This window comes from Spinacia oleracea, chromosome 3 (assembly GCF_020520425.1).
Source record: "Spinacia oleracea cultivar Varoflay chromosome 3, BTI_SOV_V1, whole genome shotgun sequence".
Lineage (NCBI taxonomy): Eukaryota > Viridiplantae > Streptophyta > Magnoliopsida > Caryophyllales > Amaranthaceae > Spinacia > Spinacia oleracea.
The window spans coordinates 17,893,844-17,914,436 of NC_079489.1; the positions used below are offsets into that span (position 1 = coordinate 17,893,844).

Consider the following 20,593-nt stretch of genomic DNA (forward strand, 5'->3'; position numbering starts at 1 on the left):
TTTGTTTCACACGCACAATATTTTGGAGGGAAGCATGAGTCAATGGCCGAAAAGTTGACAATTTGGCCGGATTGTTTCTCTAAGGTGCCATTTTTAATGCAACTTTTTAATTCAAGGTATTATTTGACAAAACTGGACAAATAAGGTACTAGTTCACAAAGTGAGATAAAAAGAAGGTACTTTTTGTCAATTTTGCCTAAAAATTAGAGCTCCTTGGAGGTACAAGGTTTGATTCTTAACTCCCACAATTTTATACTTAGTTTTCTTTTTTTATTTTTATTTTTCAATGTTATAAAAAGGAAATTTTGTGAAACACTACCTTAATGTTTGGACGTTTTGTGAATTACTAACTTATAAAAACTTTTTTATATTTTCCTACCTTAAAAGTTTGATATGTTTGAGTAACACTACCTTGTAACAGAAAACGTTAAATATCTCCGTTTGTGGGCCCAAATCCCAACGACTCTATTTCATTTCTCTTTCTTCTTTCTCAGTCTCTGTTCTCTACTCCTCTTTCTCAATGTTTGTCCTCCCGTTTCTCAATCTCATTCTCTTTCTTAATCTTTGTAGAAGCAATATGTTTCCTAAAATCTTGTTCTAGTTTTTAAGAAAGTTCTAAACCCTTAAAACACAGTTATACCCCATGTAAAATATCCTAATTATGTGCAAGGTAGTCGCGAGATCAGCTTTGCTACTGAGTCAAGCGATATTCCCAAATTGAAATCCAAAAAGCCAGAAAAAATTTGTATCATCCTCAAGCGGAATAAAAAGCGTTTGATGCTTCAAGTAACCAAAATCAATATTTCATCCAGACACTAAACTGTCACACATTCGGCAGGTGAAAATGTAACAAATGTAGATATCACCCACAACATGGCTTAAGAGCAAACTCAGCTTTATCAAACTCAAGATACGGAGTAAGAAACAAATAGGTAAAAGAAGGAAGTCATGCATTTGACTAAACTCTGCCCCTTAACGCAACAGCCACAAGTATGTCACACATACCTGTCATATAAGACTCCTGGATTTAACTTCTCACAAATTCATTTTTGGTGCTTTCTATTGCCTAAACCCCTAAAGAGAAGCCGCAAATTCTATCAGGCACTCTTTCTTTCTACCTCGTATTTGGTATCTCAAATTCTCAATTTGGCTAGCACTAATCTCTCTTATTTTACAGAAGGTTCTCACCTTGGGGACAATATCCATCATCTGATAATGTCCATTCCAAGGAGCAGAAGTGTCAAGGGGAAATCTCATATGCTTTCTTGATAAGCCGCTGTTAACTGCAAAAAGTCCTCCATGATTGCAGGGGAAGCATTCATCTCTATAACAAACTCCCTGACCTTAGCATTCATCTCTATTCAGTGTCTGAGCAGAACAGGGGATATAGCAGAAAGGTCCCACATTTTGCCCATCCATATCTTCTTTTAGTTTGTGGCATCCATTCATCGCACTCTCGCTATTATCATGTGTGCAAGCAACGACTTTATCATCAATATTATAAATCTTCAAGACCTTAACCAAAGCATGATAGATCTCAGCATCACTACTTGGCTGTAGAAAACTGATTTAGTGGGTATTCGAGTGGGTCTTCTTCTACAAAGAATGAGAAATGGGAGGACAAACATTGAGGAAGAGGAGTAGAGAACAGAGACTGAGAAAGAAGAAAGAGGAAAGAGAAATGAAAGAAAGTCGTTGGGATTGGGGCCCACAAACGGAGATATTTAACGTTTTCTGTTACAAGGTAGTGTTACTCAAACATATCAAACTTTTAAGGTAGGAAAATATAAATTTTTTTTTATAAGGTAGTAATTCACAAAACGTCCAAACATTAAAGTAGTGTTTCACAAAATTATTCGAGAATGGGGAATTAATACACCTCAAATCCAGAAAATAGTTAAAATTCGATTTTCATAAAAACTTTAAAAATAATTATTATTAGTGAAATTAAGAGGTCTTATATGTACTTGACTACTTGGTCTACAATACATCTACAATTCCATACCTAGTTTATACCTAGTCTTTAAAAAGGAACACCATACATTATTAGAAGGCATGTGACATCTCATCATTAGAAGCCATGTGTCATACTTCGTATCTCATTTCATCCATCATTTTTTTTTCAATATCTCTTTATTGTTTCTATGATTTACAACTTCTAATGCCTCTTCAAATCCATTTTCCTTATTCAACATCAAGTTATTAATAGTCTAATATACTCATTAGTGTCTTCCACTCCACCCCTTTAACACCCAATATTTATTCAACATATAATTTTTATATTTTTCCAACCTTCAAATTACACCTCTATTTAATTCATATATTACCAAAAATCACAAGTACTCACTAATTAAAACTTCAAAAGACATCTGAACAACCACTATACAACCCCCCGTTTTATGAACGGGCTCAAAAGCTAGTTTATAATAAATCAAGGTAACGTTTGCTTAATTTTTGATAACTTTTAACATGTTTTGATTAACTCTTTGTATTACGAAGTAATTTTGATGGTTAAAGGTTAAGGCTATGTTTGGCAAATCTAACTGAAATAGAGCTGAAACTGATAAGTTAGCTGAAACTGAAAAGGTTGTAGGTCTGTTTGGCAACACTAGCTAAAATTGATCTGAAACTGATAAGGTAGCTGAAACTGATAAGTTAGCACCTGAAGCTGATAAGGTACTGAAACTGATAAGGTATCTGTTTGTGTTACATGTTTGGGAGAACTAGTTTCTTAAGTACCTGAAATTTTTAATTAGCATTCTATATACAAAGTATATATTTTAACATTTATAACTATTTTCTTTATAAGAATAATGCAATTAATTGCTAACGAGAGTCCCTGGACGCCTGTTAAGAAAATATTCTTTTATTATTTGCCTTATTTATCAACAAACTAATTCAATCGGTTTATTTTTGTCATATATACAGATTATGATTTTAAAAATGTCGCTATATATTATTAACGATAATTCTAATAAGATGTATATATATGCTAACTAGTAGTAAACTTTTATTCTTTGTAACTTTTTTTTTTACCTAATACTACATACAATCTACAATGTGAAAGAGAATAAAATGAAGGAGCTGAATTATATACTTATATGTGAGGGAGTATTGTGGATACGGGTTACATTATTGGCTAAAAACAGGGACATGTGGAACTTAAAGGATACACATGCAGATTAATACCCATCAAATGATTAGTTGTTTTTTTGTGTGGTGAAAACAGCATGACCAAAAGGAGTTGACGTTTCGGCGTTACGCCTATTACAATCCGAAAGGACTAAATTTAAATAATAACTAGGAGGAATAGCCAAATATCTAGTTACATTAACATCAAAAGAAGCATTTCTCCCCTTCCTTGCTAGAGCATCTGCCAACTTGTTCCTGTCTCGATCAACGTGGAGCAACCTAGCCTCGTGGAAAGATTGGTATAACTCCCTACATTCATTTAAAATGCCAAAGTACATGTCAGTTTCAAAATCAGTTTTGTTGAACAGATCAACCGCCTTTTGGCAGTCTGTGAAGATGATGATCTTGTTGTAGTTTTCCCTTCAAGCGCACACCTTCTTTAATCCCAATGAGCTCCGCTTGTAGAGGGTTGAGTGTATAGGTTTGTTTTTGAAATCCCTGCAACCAGTTACCTGCAAAGTCCTGTAATACTCCTGCCACACTTGAGATACATCTAGGAGTTATGAAGGAAGCATCTACATACACATGGACAAACCCCAGACAGTGGTTACCACTTTGATGGTTGGGTCTTAGTTTCTCTATGGCTATAATGGGTTTCCTAATAGCTATGAATTTCTGAGCTAACCTAACAGCTTTGTCTATGAGTATTTGGGGTGATTGGCTTTCTTTGTTCGAAAACACCAGGTTGTTCCTCTGTTTCCACAGCTCAAAACACACAAAGACAAACAAGATATTCCAACTAATCCCTCCTCTCCTATGATTAAGGCCTAAGTTCGTTCTAATCCATGACCTAATGTCCCCCTGGCGCATGTTAAGGTCCATATTCAGATCATCCCACACCCCCTTAGCCACTACACAATCACGCATGATATGGATGGAGTTTTCCACCTCGTGGCCACAGGGTAAACAATGTGGATCATTTACAATGCCTCTTATGTGCAAGAGATGACATTGTGGGATTCTATCCCACCAAAGGAGCCAAAGAAAAAATTGAAGTTTGGGAGGTACTTTAGTTTTCCAGATCCAGTCAAGGTTTGGCTGGTTTGAGTTCATGGTGGTTGCTGTATAGGCTAGAGATGAGGAGAACTTCCCTTCAATGACAAAGGGGGAGATGGGAGTGTCAATTTGAGTTTGATTTGGTTTGGGAAGTGAGTGTATTCGATGCAATATCTCAGTAGGGATGATGATAGCCAGGTGATCAAAAGTCCAATGTCCTTCTACAATACAAGTGCTCAATAGTCTGTGTTCTTCGTCCTCTGTGATAGGGCCATAAATTAGACTTCTAAGAGTCCCACTTCCTATCCAATTATCATTCCATAACGAGATACTATCCCCTCTGCCTATATGCCATAAGCTATTTGAACTTAGAAAATCCCACCCTTTGCCAATGCTTTTCCAGAGAGTGGATCCTTTCTTGAAACTAGTAACATAATTGTTGTGCACATATTTGGAGTGGATACACTGGACTGCTAAATTGGTAGGTCCTCTACACATCTTCCAGCCTAACTTGGCCATGGCTATGGTATTCATAATGTTATGGCTTCTTATTCCCAACCCCCCATTTTCCTTTGGCCTAAAGGTAGTCTCTTTGCCTACTAAGTGAATTTTGTTTTCCCCCTCTACTTCACCCCATAAGAAGTTGTTACAAATCCTATCTAGATCATTTAGGGTTGAAATTGGGAGGAAAGCAGCCTGCATGTAGTAAGTTGGAATAGTATTCAGAGTGGATTTAATCAAACAGAGTCTACCTGCTCTCGATAGGAAGTTAGCTTTCCAATTTGCAAGTCTAGATCTAACTTTGTCAACAATGAATTGGACTTCCTTCCTTTTAGGCTTCATGGGAGAGATTGGTATCCCTAAATACATCCCTAGATTGTCACTCTCCCTCACATTTAAGGTCTCCTGGAGGAGGTTTTGTCTCCTGACAAGTGTTTGGAGAGAAGGTTAGTCTACTCTTATCTTCATTTATCTTTTTGGCCAGAAACTGAACAGAAGAAGTCTAGGGTGTCACGGACGGCAAAAGCAGTTGACTCATCTACTCTACCAAACAAGATCAGGTCATCAGCAAAGAGTAGATGTGAGATGGGCACTCTTTTGGCCCCTACAAGGAAAGGAGTCCACTGCTAGTGTTACAGGCTTGGGTTATACTGGCAGACAACGTTTGGAGGAAAATGTTAAATAGGTATGGGGACATAGGGTCTCCCTGCCTTAGCCCTCTCGAATGCTCAAAAGAAGTGGATTTCCTACCATTGACCAGAATAGAAGAGGAGGCTTTCGAAACACAATCCATGATAAGACTTATTGTATCAAGATCAAGACTAATGTTAATTAGACATTCCCTCACAAACCCCCATTCTAGCCTATCATAAGCCTTTTCAAGATCGACTTTCAAAGCAAACCAACCCCATTTTCCCTTTTTCTTGTGCATAGAATGAAGAATTTCCGATGCCACCACTAGGTTAATATCAGGCCCCCTACCTTTAATGAAACTATTCTGGTTGCTAGAAATCCAAGTAGGCAGGTGGGGTTTCAACCTATTCACTATGATCTTGGTTACCACCTTGTACACCGTATTGCACAGACTAATTGGTCTAAAGTGTTTAACAAGCTCAGGATTTTTTTTGTTTTGGTATTAGGCAGATTAGAGCGTGGCATATGTCTTTAGGTACCCTCCCTTCCTTAAACCAAGCTTTTATATGTTGACAAACTTCATGACCCACAATTCCCCACGTTTTTTGAAAGAAAATTGGGTGAAACCCATCCGGACCTGGGGCTTTAATTGGTTTCATGGAGAAAAGAGCGTTTTTAATTTCCAAATCCGTTGGGATGTGCCCAATGTTTATAGTACTAGAGCTTGACTGGAACCTAGGGTTGATGTTGGGCTTTTCTGTGGTATACAGATCAGCGAAAAAGGAGTCAATAAGAGTCCTAATCTCCCCCTGAGTTGTAAATACTTGCCCTACACTATTCGACAGAGACCTGATCCTATTGCTTTGCCTACCAATGATAACCGATTTATGAAAGAAAGCCGTATTCCTTTCTCCTTTAGAGAGCCAATCTGTCCTACTTTTCATTAGCCATAGACATTGTTCCTGCTCTAGGATTTGAAGGAGGTTAGTTTGGAGGGAGAGTTCGAGGTTGAAAAGGAACGGTGAGGATGGATATTTCTGGAGACTATTTTGGGTTCCTTTTAGCCTAGCCAACACATGTTTTTTCTTTTTATACAGGTTACCAAATTCATTGTGGTTCCAGTCTTCAATCTCCTCTCCTACCTGAGTTAGCTTTGATCCTAAATTATCACACATTCTACCCCAAGCACCCCTAACCACCCCTTCAAATGATGGTTCCATGAACCACATTGGTTCGAAACGAAAAGGCTTCGAGCCTAATGTAGGCAAAGGATTATCTAGACTTAGTAGAATCGGGCAGTGATCTGAGGTAATCCTAGGCAGATGTGAGAGATAAGCATTATCAAATGATTAGTTGTTGCTACAATATTTCATTCGTAAATATAATTTCAGCAGCTGTCAAAATATAAGGTAGAAATATCACGTTAGTCTGGATCACGTTTCAAAATTAGTCGATTTTTCTACCTTATATTTTATTTTAGCTACCTACCAAACACTATTAATCATTTAAGGCGACTTATTATATTAGCACCTAATCATTTAAGGTGACTGAAAGTGCTTACCAAATAGAGCCTGTAACTAAAACTAATAAGGTGCTGAAACTAATAAGGTACTTGATTAGATGAGTTGTTTGGTAGAATTAAGGGTTTAAAGAGCTGAAATTTATAAAATAATTATTTTAAATAAAATTTTGAAGCTAAAATACATGAAAATTTAAGGACCTTAAATTGAAACGTTACTTTGAGTACCGTCTCAATTTAAGTCAATTTCAAAACCTTATATTCTATTTAAGGTGCTTGACAAATAACTCTAATAATTTAAGGTGACTTAAACTTTCAACACCTTATCATTTAAGATGCCTGAAATGGCGTGCCAAACAGAGCCTAAATGGTTACATTTATCCATTATAAATGATTTTGAAGGGATGATTTTCATTTTAATTTTTTTTAATTGACTTTTAAATAAATACCATTTACTTACATTCACTAGTGGAAAAACAATCATTTGCATCACCACATTTGCCTCGCACATTTAAACATGTGACACAATTGACAGTTCTAAGCATTAAAATTAGGCATTTGCGTCGCAGAATTATTAATCTGCGACGCAAATGACTCTAAAATGTTCTCAGAGTCATTTGCGTCGCAGATTAGTAATAATGCGACGCAAAATATTACCTCCTTTGCGTCGCAGAATTACTAATCTGCGACGCATATGACTCTTTAAGTCACCTGCGCCGGAGATTAGTAATTCTGCGACGCAGAGGAGGTAAAAAAAATTCGGAAGTTTTTAATTATTCCTCACCCACGCGAATAAATTAACCATACACGCGTACTGCACCCTAATTTGTCGAAGAACAAAACAAACAGGCGCAGCTACCTTCACGACTTCACCCTCATCCTCCATCGATCTTCGATCTTCTTCACCCTCATCCTCCATCGATCTTCTTCACCCTACACCAGGCGCAGCTACATTTAGAGAGAGTTTCGCTGGAACCGTAGGCCACCGCCGCCGCCGCCGCCTCCATTGGAGAATGCCCACTGAATAGGAATTGATCCCTGTCTCCATCAGGTACACTTACTTACCCTCAATTTCCATCTTCTTCACCCTAATTCTTCAATTGATTCCCTTATTTACTCAATCAGGTACACTTTCATTGAATTTTGTGGTTACTTTTTTGTTTAATTTGAAAGATTTAGGGTTTCTTTTTTTGGGTTTGGGATTTGGTGAGAAATTACGTGAATTAGGTCACTAATTTCCAATAAATTAGAACAATTAGGGGGTGAGTGTGCGTAATATTTTGTTAGGGATTATGAATTTGTTTTTGTTAATTTTGCGCAGATTTTTTTGTTCTGACATTGTGTTCATTTGAATGTTCTGTTGCAGTGGTTTGGCTAAATTGAGTCTCGTGTGGGAGTAAGAAGATTTACTCCGATGGTAAGTTTCATTCCTCATGTTTCCAAAATGTATGAGACTATAGTAAGACTTTGAATTATTGTTGTTTGTTCTTGATTAAGCTATACATTTTGGCTTGCAAATGTTAATCAGCTTGAAGTTGTATGAATTCAGATAGAAGTTTGTATCTTTCTTCTTTACTTACTGACTTTGAATAATTCTCTTTGTTTCCTTTTTTTCTTCTTCTTAATTTTAGTTTTCATCCGAAATTTGCATTGTTTGTTTTAGAATGATTGATTGTTGTGATATATTTTGATTTCTTTGCTAGATTTTTTACTCTTTCCCCCCTTAATTTCCTGGTATATTTCTTGTTGATTTCATAGATGTTTTTATTGATTTGGATTGGTTAGTTAGTGTTATAGTTGAGAATAATGGTTGGTTATTGATCTGGTTAGCGCTTTTAGAGTTTTGTTGGAAAGTTGAGAATTTTTGGTTTAATTTCTGAAGTAGACTAGAAATGTGTCATGAGGAAGGGGAATAAGGTGCAGTGATATACAATGTCCTCTTAATAGTATCAGTTAATGGCGACCAATTTGACCATAGACTGGTCGGTCAAGACTCCAGAACCAACTTGCTTAAAGTTATAGTAAAAAGGCTAGAACATCAGTTAGTACTGAGTAGAGTCCAGAACGAACTTGGTTAAGTCATAGCAATTGCTGGAAAGCTTGTTAAAGCCTTGAGAAAATCAGATGCAATATAGCTTCTAACAAAGGTTATCTAACATGGAAATTTAGAAAGCTATTACCTTATCACATTAAAAACAGACACATCTACGAAACTTCAACCCGAATCTTCTGAGGAATCCAAATACAATGGCATCAACTATACAGGACCACATGAAGTTTATTGTTTTAGCACAGCATGACCATATACCCACCTAATGATAAAAGAAACACTAAAACAGTTGGAATCCTCAGTACTGACTGATGTTCGCACTATCATCAGTGTTAACTTTGAACACCTTAAGCCTCCCAGCAAACTCCTTCGATAGCTCATCGATTACTGGTTGGACTATTCGACAAGGCCCGCACCATGGAGCCCAGAATTCTACAATAACAGGAAATTCTGACGAGAACGCATATGGCTGGTTAACTAAATAATGTTTTTCAAAGTCTTTGCAACTAGTGAGCCAACAGAGGGCTGAGCTCAAGGGTCTCAAAATTATACTCTATCAAACCATGATTAATGCCATTTGTGACTAAGAACAGGGTTTGAGCTCATTCAATTTTTTTGTTTGTGGTATCTTAGTGTTTTCTAGAGTTTTTTTTAGTCTATCACTTGGTCTTTTGTGGGAGAGAAAACATAAAGTATCTCATTAGTTTGCTCATGTCCAAGTGTCCAACTGTGGGTAGGATGTTGGTATAAGTTATTGGATGTCTTACTTTTCTTCTCCTGTTGTATCTTTGAACTCTCGAGATTGACTAATGAGGAGTTTCTCCCTGCTGGGACTTTTCTCTCAAAATGTGAAAGAAAAAGCACCTGAAGCATATGAGTAAACAATCTCAAGTTTATAATTTTAATTTAATATAATTAAATTGAAACAAATTGAGAGACATTGTTGGCTAAATTTTAGCCATGATTGACTGCTCACTATATCTTCCTGTCAATCAAGGAGTTTATTCCCATATATGTATAGCAAACCTATGGCAAGCTGTTTTTTGTATTGTTGACCCCATAAGTGTTGATTTTGTCTTTTGGCCTTATTAGGTGGAGAACTTACTGAACGTGAAGCTGCTACAATTTGTCAATGTTGACCTGTATGATGTCAAGGTAACTTGCTCTACTATCACAGGGATAGCTAACTTGCTCCCAGGAGCACGCACATGTGTCACGACCCTGTTGCTCTTCTCTTTCTGCTCTGGGGTAAATATTTCAAATGCTTCAACAAGTTGGGTCACTCTTCTTTGCTGATCAGGATCCTGCCTAAAAATCACTTGTCTAAGCGCATTGTCGAGCATCCATTCTTCCGTATTTTTCCTTTCTTTCATTCTTAGATGCCTTATATATATGCTCTCGTTCTCTGAGGTTGGTACAACAGATAAGTATTGTGGTTTGCGTGGGTTTATTTTCTTCAGTTTTTCCATCGCCTTGATGAATTTTGCAGGCACAAACAATTTTTTGAGCTTGCTGAAACTCTTGGACATTTGTTTTCATGAACTCTTCTGTTCATCTGGTTCTTTTTGTAAGATCTTTTACCTGTTTGCTGTTGCTTTTCTGCTGATCTACCAGTCACTTTTCCATCTATTTCACCACCTTAGCTGCAATTTTCTTCGATGGAGGTTGTAGGAGTTGAAATTCTCTCTCTGACAGAACTATTAGCCATTTCTTGGACTTGATTTGGCTGTTGATGAAATGACTCTGCATCATATTGTAGGATTGCATTAAGTGCTTCTTGTACTAACTTTATGGCTGCAGTCTGTTGCAGTCCAAGTTTCTCTGTCTTTGCAACTTGGTCATCAACTTCCTAGAGATTGTTGCTGTTTTTACTCAGCTCCAGAATCAAGTTACTCATCTCATGGCTAGTGTTTCCATCTCCACTTTCTTTTTCATCTGCTTGAATGATATCTTGGGCCTCATTCGTTTATGCTTCACTTAAAATTTTATGTTAAAAGTGTAGTTAGGTTATCAACATGTTGGTTGATTTATGGTGAATTTGCCTTTTATTGGGTTGTAAACTGTTTTGACTGGTATCTATTAATGTATTATAACATTCCCGGTATTGGGGAGGGTCAAATTACAAAGGAAATATTGCCGAAATTTTAACCTAGTTTACTTTTATTTTTATACTAGTACTGTAAGCTGCTTATTTTATTTAATCTATGGATTAAATAAAATCAGCTGCTCATTTTTATTAGAATATCCAAAAGTCATTTGCGTCGCAGATTAGCAAAAACTGCGACGTAAATGACCTTTTTTTTTTAACATGATGAACAGTCATTTGTGTCGCACTTTAGCTAATCTGCGACGCAAATGACTTTTTTTTAACATATTGAAAAGTCATTTGCGTCGCTGTTTAGCTAATCTGCGACGCAAATGACTTTTTTTTTTAACATATTGAAAAGTCATTTGACTCTTATTTGCGTCGCCCAAATGTGCGACGCAAATGACTTTTTTCATTTGCGTCGCAGCCAGTTGCGTCGCACCAATGTGCGACGCAAATGAGCTTAAATGACCGACGCAAATGACTGTTTTTCCACTAGTGATTGGGGTAACTCTTAAGTATGTTAGGGTAACTTTTCATTCCCTTTTAAATATTCATTATACACCATGTGTAATTAAGAATTTGCATAGTTAACTTAGTCCCCATTTAGTTCACCTTATTTCTCATGATCTGATCTTCTGAACTTATTTTTCTGATCTATTCTGATCTGATTTTACAAAATTACATTTACTAATACTAAATGACTTACGTGTAAAATAAATGTTACAAAAATTTATAATATTGTTATTAGTTATTTGACTTTGCTCATGATTTAACTATTCCTTATATTAGAAAGACCTGGACATGATCTAGATAGATCGGTTATAATTTGGACATATCAGTTTTGATCTGGATATGATCTTGTAGATGCATACATTTGTCCCTAGGCCTGAAGCGGTGTGTTTAATGATGAAACTATAACCCACTTGTCAACAATGCACTCTGATTAGCTGAAGAACGACCCTCGACTGACTGAAGAGACCATCCGGAGCAGAACCTGTTAAATATAGTAACTTCCATAAATAGAAAGTTTCCTAAAATAGACTCTACACGTACTTAGTCGCTTTCGCATCACGATACGAATACAATCGTAACTTTATGTGATATACTAGGGGAGGCCTTATTGTTTTTAAAAAAAAAAAAATCAATTAAACTTTATAGTAATGGTCATACAATCCAAAGGATTAGATTGGTCAATAAATTTAAACGGTTGAGATTGATTGTTAGTGAAAATTCTTCCACGAATTTTAATTAAATTGTTAATTAGGTACATTGTGGTACATAGCGGTACACGTCATTTATTAAACTAGTGGTAAATAACGGTACATGTTGTTTACTGTAAAATTTTCAATATCTGGGTAACTTTGAAACATTTTGATTTTATTGTAATGTAATGTAAAATATTTATTCTACAAACACCTTTAAAAAGAATCTGTTTACACAAAAACATCAACTTGCATGTATTTAAAAAATTCGCTATCAAAGACATTGATACAATTGACACTTATAGTTGGCCCGTTGGAGGTATGATATAGATAACGTATATAGTTATCCACTTATCATTATTTAGATATTTTTTATGGGTCGAAGACTTGGTAAAAGCACTATAATTATATATTTATATAAGGATTTTTTGTCATTTAACACCTTAAAAAAATTAGTTTTTGTAATTAAACACCTTACTTATTTTTTTATTATATTTAAACACCTTAAAAATCTAAAAATTTATAAATCAACACCGCTTAACGATTTCCATAAGAAAAAAACGTTGATTTTTAATCACGCTATAACTTCCAAAGCATAATTTGATGGTAGAAGGAGTTGTTTACCACCATTTCATGCCTTGGGAACTTTAGCATAGTTAAAAACTAATGGTTTTCTAACAAAAATTGTCAAGTGGTGTTGATTTCTAAATTTTTTTGCTTTTTAAGGTGTTTAAAAACAATAAAAAATAAGTAAGGTGTTAAATTACAAAAACTAGTTTTTTTAAGGTGTTAAATGACAAAAAATCCTTTATATAATAACTCAATTTGGCTATTGACTGTTGACTGTTTTACTCGATTGATTTAACACATTGTTTAAGTTGACTTCTTTTATTAACTGTTTATTGGTTTATAAATATGCTTGGTAAAATGAGCGTGGATTATTAATTTTAGACTTTTAGCTATGTAAAAAAGATATTTAGGGACATTTTATAGATTTTGTTATTTATATACTTTTGTTTAGTCATCTTGTTCTAGATTTATTAGTCATTTATATATTTAGAATTTTCATTTGTCTTCCTTGGGTTACCTAACAAAACACATGAAATAAATCCCAAAATGCGGATAGAGAAGTTTGGTTGGGGTGATCGAACACTCGTACTGATTGTTGCCGCAATATTAATGGGCGTAGGCGAAGAAGTTGCTTCTGGCACTAGTATCTCACAAATAGCCCTCCCAAATTGCCCTGAAAAATGCGGCGATGTGGCCATCCCTTACCCTTTCGGTATAGGGGATGGGTGCTACTATGATCACCCTGTAGACGGTTTATTCTACAATATCACTTGCGACTATAGTAAAGTCCCACCGGTTCCAACATACGGTCCAGACATTGAGATAGTGAATATCACCTTAGATGGTGAATTTCGAATACTTAACCAAAATTCCTATGTTTGTTATGATAGGTTCGGTAACCTTACCAATGATTATTGGAATTGGATTGGAATATCAACATTTGCTCTTTCGACTACCCAAAATATTGCTGGTGCTATTGGTTGCGACACCTTTGGATCGTTCTCTGGTACGGGGAGCACGAGTATTATTACTAGAACTCTAGAAGTAAATTTCAGTCTGGGTGTTTGACTGGTTGCTCTAATCAAACTGGTGTGGGTAATAAATGTTCGGGTACAGGATGCTGCTTAGCCTCCATTCCGGATGGAATAACTGACGTCAGAGTAACTAAAATAAGTTTTGATAAGGTCTAAGAAGTCCATAATAAGCTAAGTTATGTTCAGATAAGTTCAGGAAAAATAAGTGAAAATCGATCATGTGAATAAAATACATCCTTAAGTGTACGTGTTGAGTGGATGAGTAATGAGTGGTGGTGAGATTTAACAAGTTAGTCAAATTAAGGTGGTAAAATACCAAAAAGAAAAAAAAAAACAAGTAAAGGGTGATAATTCTCAAAGAGATCTAATCTATTAGGTAATGTTGGATGAGATTGTAGGGTTTGTAGCTAATTCATTGTTCCGTTAAAATCCAGATATTGATGAATGTGTACGGGGTGTCCTACCGGCACCACCGGGTACTGGCAGAACTCCCCGTATGTAAACTTAACCTGCAGGTAATCTGGTCATCTTAGGTAAATATCCTCTACCGGCATTATTTGCAAGACAACCTACCGGCATTATCATGAAGACAACCAACCAAGGGTCACTATCAACAGGTCGCTATCTAACCACAAGGGACCTACCAGATCGTACCCTTGGATTGGTCTATATAAGGAGCACCTCATTTATTGCTATGAGGGACACAAACACTTAAACACACTTCTTTCTTACTCCCTAATCATCTCTTAATCTCTCAGTAATCTTACTTAATCATCGGAGGGGGATCCTCGAACCACCCCCGAGGCTAGTTAATCCATTCTGTTGTGCAGATATCAACCGGCAATCTCGACAGGAATCCAGTATCCCACAGTCAGCTGTTCTCATTCCACACCCGGAACAATTGGCGCTAGAAGGAGGGGAACTTATCCCTTGAAACGGTAGAACAGTCAGCATGGATTTCTCACAGAAAGACGGTAAAAAATCAAAGAAAAGTCAAGAAAAAGCAACAACCCCACAACCGGCGACAACCTCCAAGTTTCAACCCTCACTTCTAAACCCCGTCCATCCGTCACAAGCACAATCAGTTATCAGCCCAATAAAAAAAAACACCTCGATACCGGCACAAAGGGAATTCACAGTGGAGGATGATGATGAGTTAGAAATAGAAAGCCCTGCCAGAGAGCAACCGAAAACTCCGCTGGAGCAGACGCTGCAGGAGCGCCTGTCTCCCCTGTCGGAAGTATTCACGGGAGAGCAATTGAAAACACTGTCAGCGGTGATGGCCGCTTTGTCAGAGCTACCAGCTTCGCAGCAGCCAGGGTCAGTCGGCAGTCTAAGAAAGACCAGGTCGGCGGTTCCCCAGTTACCTGTTAGGGATCTCCTAACCGCCCTGAATCAAGAAAACACCCCAGAAAAAAGAAAGCGCTCGGATCCGGCGGAAACAGAATGGCCTGAAACAGAGCAAGTCCCCACCGCGGAATATGAACGAAGAGCGCCGGTTCTACAGATAGCTAGACGGCAGACAATCCAGCCAAAGGATTCTCCCCTGTGCCGAGAAATCCTAGAAGAAAGGATGGAAAGGATAAAAATCCCGACAGGAAGATACGATGGGACGACAGATCCGGAGGATCACTGCACCACATTCGAACAACACATGATGCTGTACACTGATTCTGATGCCATGTGGTGCAAAGTATTCCCATCCACACTCCTAGGAGTAGCAGCGAGCTGGTATAAGGGCATAGAGGCACACTCCATATACAGTTTCCGACAGCTGCAGGCGTCGTTTTTGTCACGATTTGTGAGCAAACAGAAGAGAAAGAAATCATCGGGAGAGTTGATGTCGTTCGCTCAAAGAGATAGAGAGCCGTTAAGGGATTATCTCACCCGCTTTAACAACGAGTCAATCACTATTCCCAATTTGCAGCAGGAGGTTGCTGTTCTGGCTCTTATGAGGGGAATGCAAGAGTGCGAATTCAAGAAATATCTCAGCCGGAAGTCATACACCAATCTGGGTGACGTCCTGCACAAGGCCAACGAGTACATCAGGGGGGATGAAATGATGAAGATCTCCAATGTGGTAGTGGCAACCGGCGGAAATGTCGGGTACAATCCAGGCTATAACCCACAGACGGGAAAAGGAGGAAACAATTTTCATCAGAGCAATAATCAGCAAGGGGCAGGCCAGAGAAACCAGAATAACAGAAATGCCAATCCACAAGGGCAGAGAAGCCGGCAAGACAGAAGGGAGTCCAGAGGACTCTTTGATAACTACACTCCGCTGAACACACCGCGGACGGCAATTTATAACATAAACAACAAGATGGATGGCTGGAGAAGGCCGCCACCAATGCAGAGTAGGGAAAGGAATGTCAAGAAATTCTGTGACTTCCATAATGAGCACGGCCACCTAACAGAGGACTGCAGAGACCTCAAAGACAACATTGAGGATATGGTCAGAAAGGGGTATTTCTCACAGTATAGGGCAAGGCAGGGAAATGGTAACAACAACTCGGTGGGAGGAAACCCTACCAATTCATACCGGCCACAACAGCAAAATCAACAACAATACCCTAGAATCGAGCAACCATATCAGCCGCCTAGAATCGAGCAAAAACAGCCGGAAACCAGTGCCAGAGCAGAACAGAGGGATGGCGGGAAAAAACCACCCGTGTATGTAATTTCTGGCGGCCCAGTCCACGGAGGGACAATAAGCGGCGCCAGTAGAAGCTTGGAGGAACACAGGCACATGGTAAACTTTCATAACACAAGAGTGTGGCCTAACCCACCCAGCATACCAGTGATGACATTCTCGGAATCGGATTGCAGAGGCATCATTTTCCCGCATGATGACCCACTAGTTCTTACAATTGATATAGCAAATGCCGATGTGAACAGAGTACTGGTAGACAGCGGCAGCTCAGCAAACATCATCTTCTGGGAAGCTTTCAAACAATTGCACATACCAGAGGACGAACTTCAAAGGGTAAACTACCCAGTAATCGGTTTCTCAGGATCTACAGTGTACCCAGAGGGTAGTATAAGGCTGCCGGTGAAAATCGGAGAAGGATCCGAAATGCGAGATCTCATGGTGGATTTCCTAATCATTAAAGTGCCAGCGGCCTACAATGTGATCATCGGTCGCCCATTCATACATGACGTGCAGGCGGTAGTCTCCACCTATCACTTGACAATGATATATATGTCGAACCTGGAAAGGCCGGCAAAGATAAGGGGAAGTCAGTTGGCGGCAAGGTCCTGTTACTTGACTGCTTTGAGAACACCGGGAAGAATGGTCCCAGAAGTGAACTTGACTACTGAGCCGGCAAGGCAAGAGATACACTTGACTACTAAGCCGGCAAGACAAGAACAACTGTCAAAAAGGAAGAGCTGCACAAAAAGGGGTCGAACCGACCTAAACATGGAACACTTTGATGAAAGGCCGGTATCAGCACCAAGACCAATGCCAGATGGTCTGACAGAAAATTTTGAGCTGGAGGCTGGAAACATGGATAGAACAGTCGTGATCGGTACGGAAATGGGGAGTGACATGAAGGTCAACCTCATAAGCTTGCTGAGAGAGCACGCGGACATCTTCGCATTCTCGGCGGATGAGATGCCTGGTATCGATCCAGAGATAATGGTTCACCGATTAAACGCCGACAGAAATGTTAGGCCTGTACGGCAGAAAAAACGTAATTTCTCCACGGAAAAAATGACAGCAATACAAGAAGAGGTGGATAAACTTCTGGCGGCAGGTTTCATTGAGCCATGTGACTACCCCGAATGGTTGGCAAACGTGGTAATGGTAAAAAAGTCAAGTGGGTCATGGAGAATGTGCGTAGATTTCACCAACCTTAACAGAGCATGTCCGAAAGATTTCTACCCCCTGCCACGGATTGATAGGCTGGTAGACTCCACTAGCGGTCACGCAATGCTCAGTTTCCTAGATGCTTTCTCAGGGTATCATCAGGTCAGCCTGCATAAATCAGACAGGAAGAAGGCGGCCTTTATCACAGATGCAGGAGTTTTCTGTTATAAGGCGATGCCGTTCGGGTTGAAAAATGCAGGGGAAACATATCAAAGGCTGGTTGACAAGGTGTTCGCCGACCAAAAAGGCAGAAACGTGGAGGTCTATGTAGATGACTCTATCGTAAAAAGCCGGAAGGAGGAGGATCATGTTAGCGACCTCCGAGAAACTTTTGAAACTTTGAGAAAATACAGGATGAAATTAAACCCAAAAAAATGCGTCTTCGGAGTAAGGTCCGGAAAATTCCTGGGTTTCTTGGTCAGCGAGCGTGGCATAGACGCCAACCCTGAAAAAGTAGAAGCAATCATCAGTCTGCCGCAACCCAAGAGCGTAAAAGACATACATCGGCTGACAGGAAAAATGGCCGCCTTAAACAGATTTGTGAGCAAGTCGGCAGATAAGCAAATGCCCTTCTTCACAACCCTGAGGCAAAACAAGAAGTTCAAATGGGGGCCGGCAGAGCAAGAGGCCTTTGAAGCTCTAAAAAGTCACTTAAAGAACCTGCCAACAATAGCAAGGGCAAAAGAGGGCGGCAAATTACAACTATACATATCGGCGTCGCCAAAGACTGTTGCAGCAGTACTGGTAGCCGAAGCAGAGAACAAAGGGCAGCAGCCGGTATATTTTGTGAGCCATGTGCTAAACGGCCCAGAAACAAGGTACACGTTGGTGGAAAAAATGGCATATGCAGTCCTCATCGCGGCTAGAAAGTTAAGACCATACTTTGATGCGCATACAATCGAAGTGCTAACAAACTTTCCTCTCGAAAAAGCCATCAGCAAGCTAGATACATCAGGCCGGTTGCTAAAATGGGCAATAGAGTTGTCCGAGTTTGACTTGGAATTCCGGCCAAGAACTGCAATCAAAGCCCAGGCATTGGCGGACTTCATAGTTGAAGCGTCATACCAAGAAGATGAAGTACAAGCTGAAGTATGGGATGTGTCAGTGGATGGATCAGCTGCACAGACAGGCAGTGGGGCTGGAATAATCATGAAATCGCCAGCAGGAGACATTTTTGAGTATGCTATAAAGTTTACGTTCAACGCGTCAAATAACGAGGCAGAATACGAGGCAGCAATTGCCGGCATCCAAATGTGCCTCGCAGCAGATGCCAAAAGAGTAATACTGACAACAGACTCCCAGCTGGTAGCAAGTCAATTCAGCGGAGAATATGAGGCCAAAGAACCTTCGATGGTCAAATACCTGGAGAAGTTGAGGTCGGTGTCGGCTCAGCTAGAGAAATTCAGCATTAATCTGGTACCCCGAGCAGAGAACACACTGGCAGACGCCCTATCAAAGTTAGCAAGTTCAAATGTCGCCGACTTGAAAAGAACAGTCATGATGGAAGTCATGAATAAGCGAAGTACGGAGTCGGAGGTAATACGGGTCATGGCCATCACAACTACCTCAGAATGGTACGATAATATCCAAACATACATACAGACTGGAGCGCTACCAGCAGATTTTGCAGAGGCCAAAAAGACAAGAAGGGACTCGGTTTGGTACATCATCCTGTGGGGACGGTTGTACAAAAAGTCATTTAGCCTGCCATTCTTAAGGTGCCTAACAGCATTCGAGTCAGCAAGGCTGATCGAAGAGATGCACGAAGGAACATGTGGGAACCATGCCGGTGGAAAACCCCTTGCCATCATCTGTCAAAGGCAAGGCTATTACTGGCCAACAATGTTAGAAGATTGTCGAGCTTATGTAAAAAAGTGCGAGAAATGTCAAAAGTTTTCAGCTGTGATAAACTTGCCGGCCAATGATTTGATGCCCATTCTGAACCCAATCCCATTCGCACAATGGGGAATGGATATTGTTGGACCATTCCCAATGGCGGCTGGAGGGCGCAAGTTCTTAATAGTAGCAGTGGACTACTTCACCAAGTGGATAGAAGCAGAGCCGGTAGCAAAAATAACGGCAAACCAGGTGAAAAAATTCATATGGAAAAATATAATAACAAGATTTGGGCTGCCGCAGGCAATAGTTTTTGACCATGGAGCACAGTTTGATTGTGCACCCATACAATGCTTCCTGGGATTATACAGAGTAAAGTTAGCTCACTCGTCAGTATGTCACCCACAGAGCAATGGGCAAGCAGAGGCGGCGAATAAGCAAATCCTGGCTGCACTGAAAAAGAAGCTAGAATACTGTAAAGGCAAATGGGCAGATCTTATGCCAGAGATTCTGTGGTGCAACAGAACTGCTATCAAGGAGGCTACCGGCGAGAGTCCGTTCAAATTAAGCTTCGGGTCTGAGGCTGTTATACCGGCAGAAATGGCTCTGCCAACCATGCGAATCCAGCATTACGATGAGGAGAGAAACGATCAGCTGCTGCGACATCAGTTGGATTTCATGCCAGAAATCCGCATGAAAGCAGAAGTAAGTTCGGCAGCATACAAAAGCAGAATGAGCAGAGCATACAACAAGAAAGTGAAGCATCGGCCTCTAGGAGTAGGAGACCTGGTACTGCGGAGAACGGCGGCAACAGGAAAAGGAAATGCTCAAGGAAAGCTGACAGCCAATTGGGAAGGACCATACCAGATATGGGAGGAAATAGTTCCTGGATCATACCGGTTAATGCAAATGGATGGTACCGCGCTCAAAAACTCCTGGAACGCGAGTACTCTGAGAAAGTACTATGTTTGAAAAAAACTGTAATGATGATGTATGAGCAGGCTGATTGCAATAGCAGTCTGCATTTTGCTGTTATGTATAATTAGGGCGGTCCTCAAATACGACCAGTCCATAAATGAAGGAAGAAAAAAGCAAAAAAC

General features: G+C 39.4%; 2 protein-coding genes across 2 annotated transcripts; both read left to right on the forward strand.

The window, feature by feature from the left end:
- Nucleotides 1–13,191: 13,191 nt before the first annotated feature.
- On the forward strand, nucleotides 13,192–13,820 carry LOC110785428 (wall-associated receptor kinase 4-like). Its single transcript, XM_021989872.2, has one exon. The coding sequence runs from the start codon at nucleotides 13,299–13,301 to the stop codon at nucleotides 13,818–13,820; it is 522 nt and encodes a 173-aa protein (XP_021845564.2). The 5' UTR covers nucleotides 13,192–13,298.
- Nucleotides 13,821–14,738: 918 nt separating this feature from the next.
- On the forward strand, nucleotides 14,739–20,465 carry LOC110785379 (uncharacterized). The gene has a single exon (XM_021989810.2). The coding sequence runs from the start codon at nucleotides 14,739–14,741 to the stop codon at nucleotides 20,463–20,465; it is 5,727 nt and encodes a 1,908-aa protein (XP_021845502.2).
- Nucleotides 20,466–20,593: the final 128 nt, after the last annotated feature.

What these genes read in the sequence shown, in the direction of transcription:
- LOC110785428 (XM_021989872.2), top strand. Translation starts at nt 13,299, where the DNA reads ATGCGGATAGAGAAGTTTGGTTGGGGTGATCGAACACTCGTACTGATT.
- LOC110785379 (XM_021989810.2), top strand. Translation starts at nt 14,739, where the DNA reads ATGGATTTCTCACAGAAAGACGGTAAAAAATCAAAGAAAAGTCAAGAA.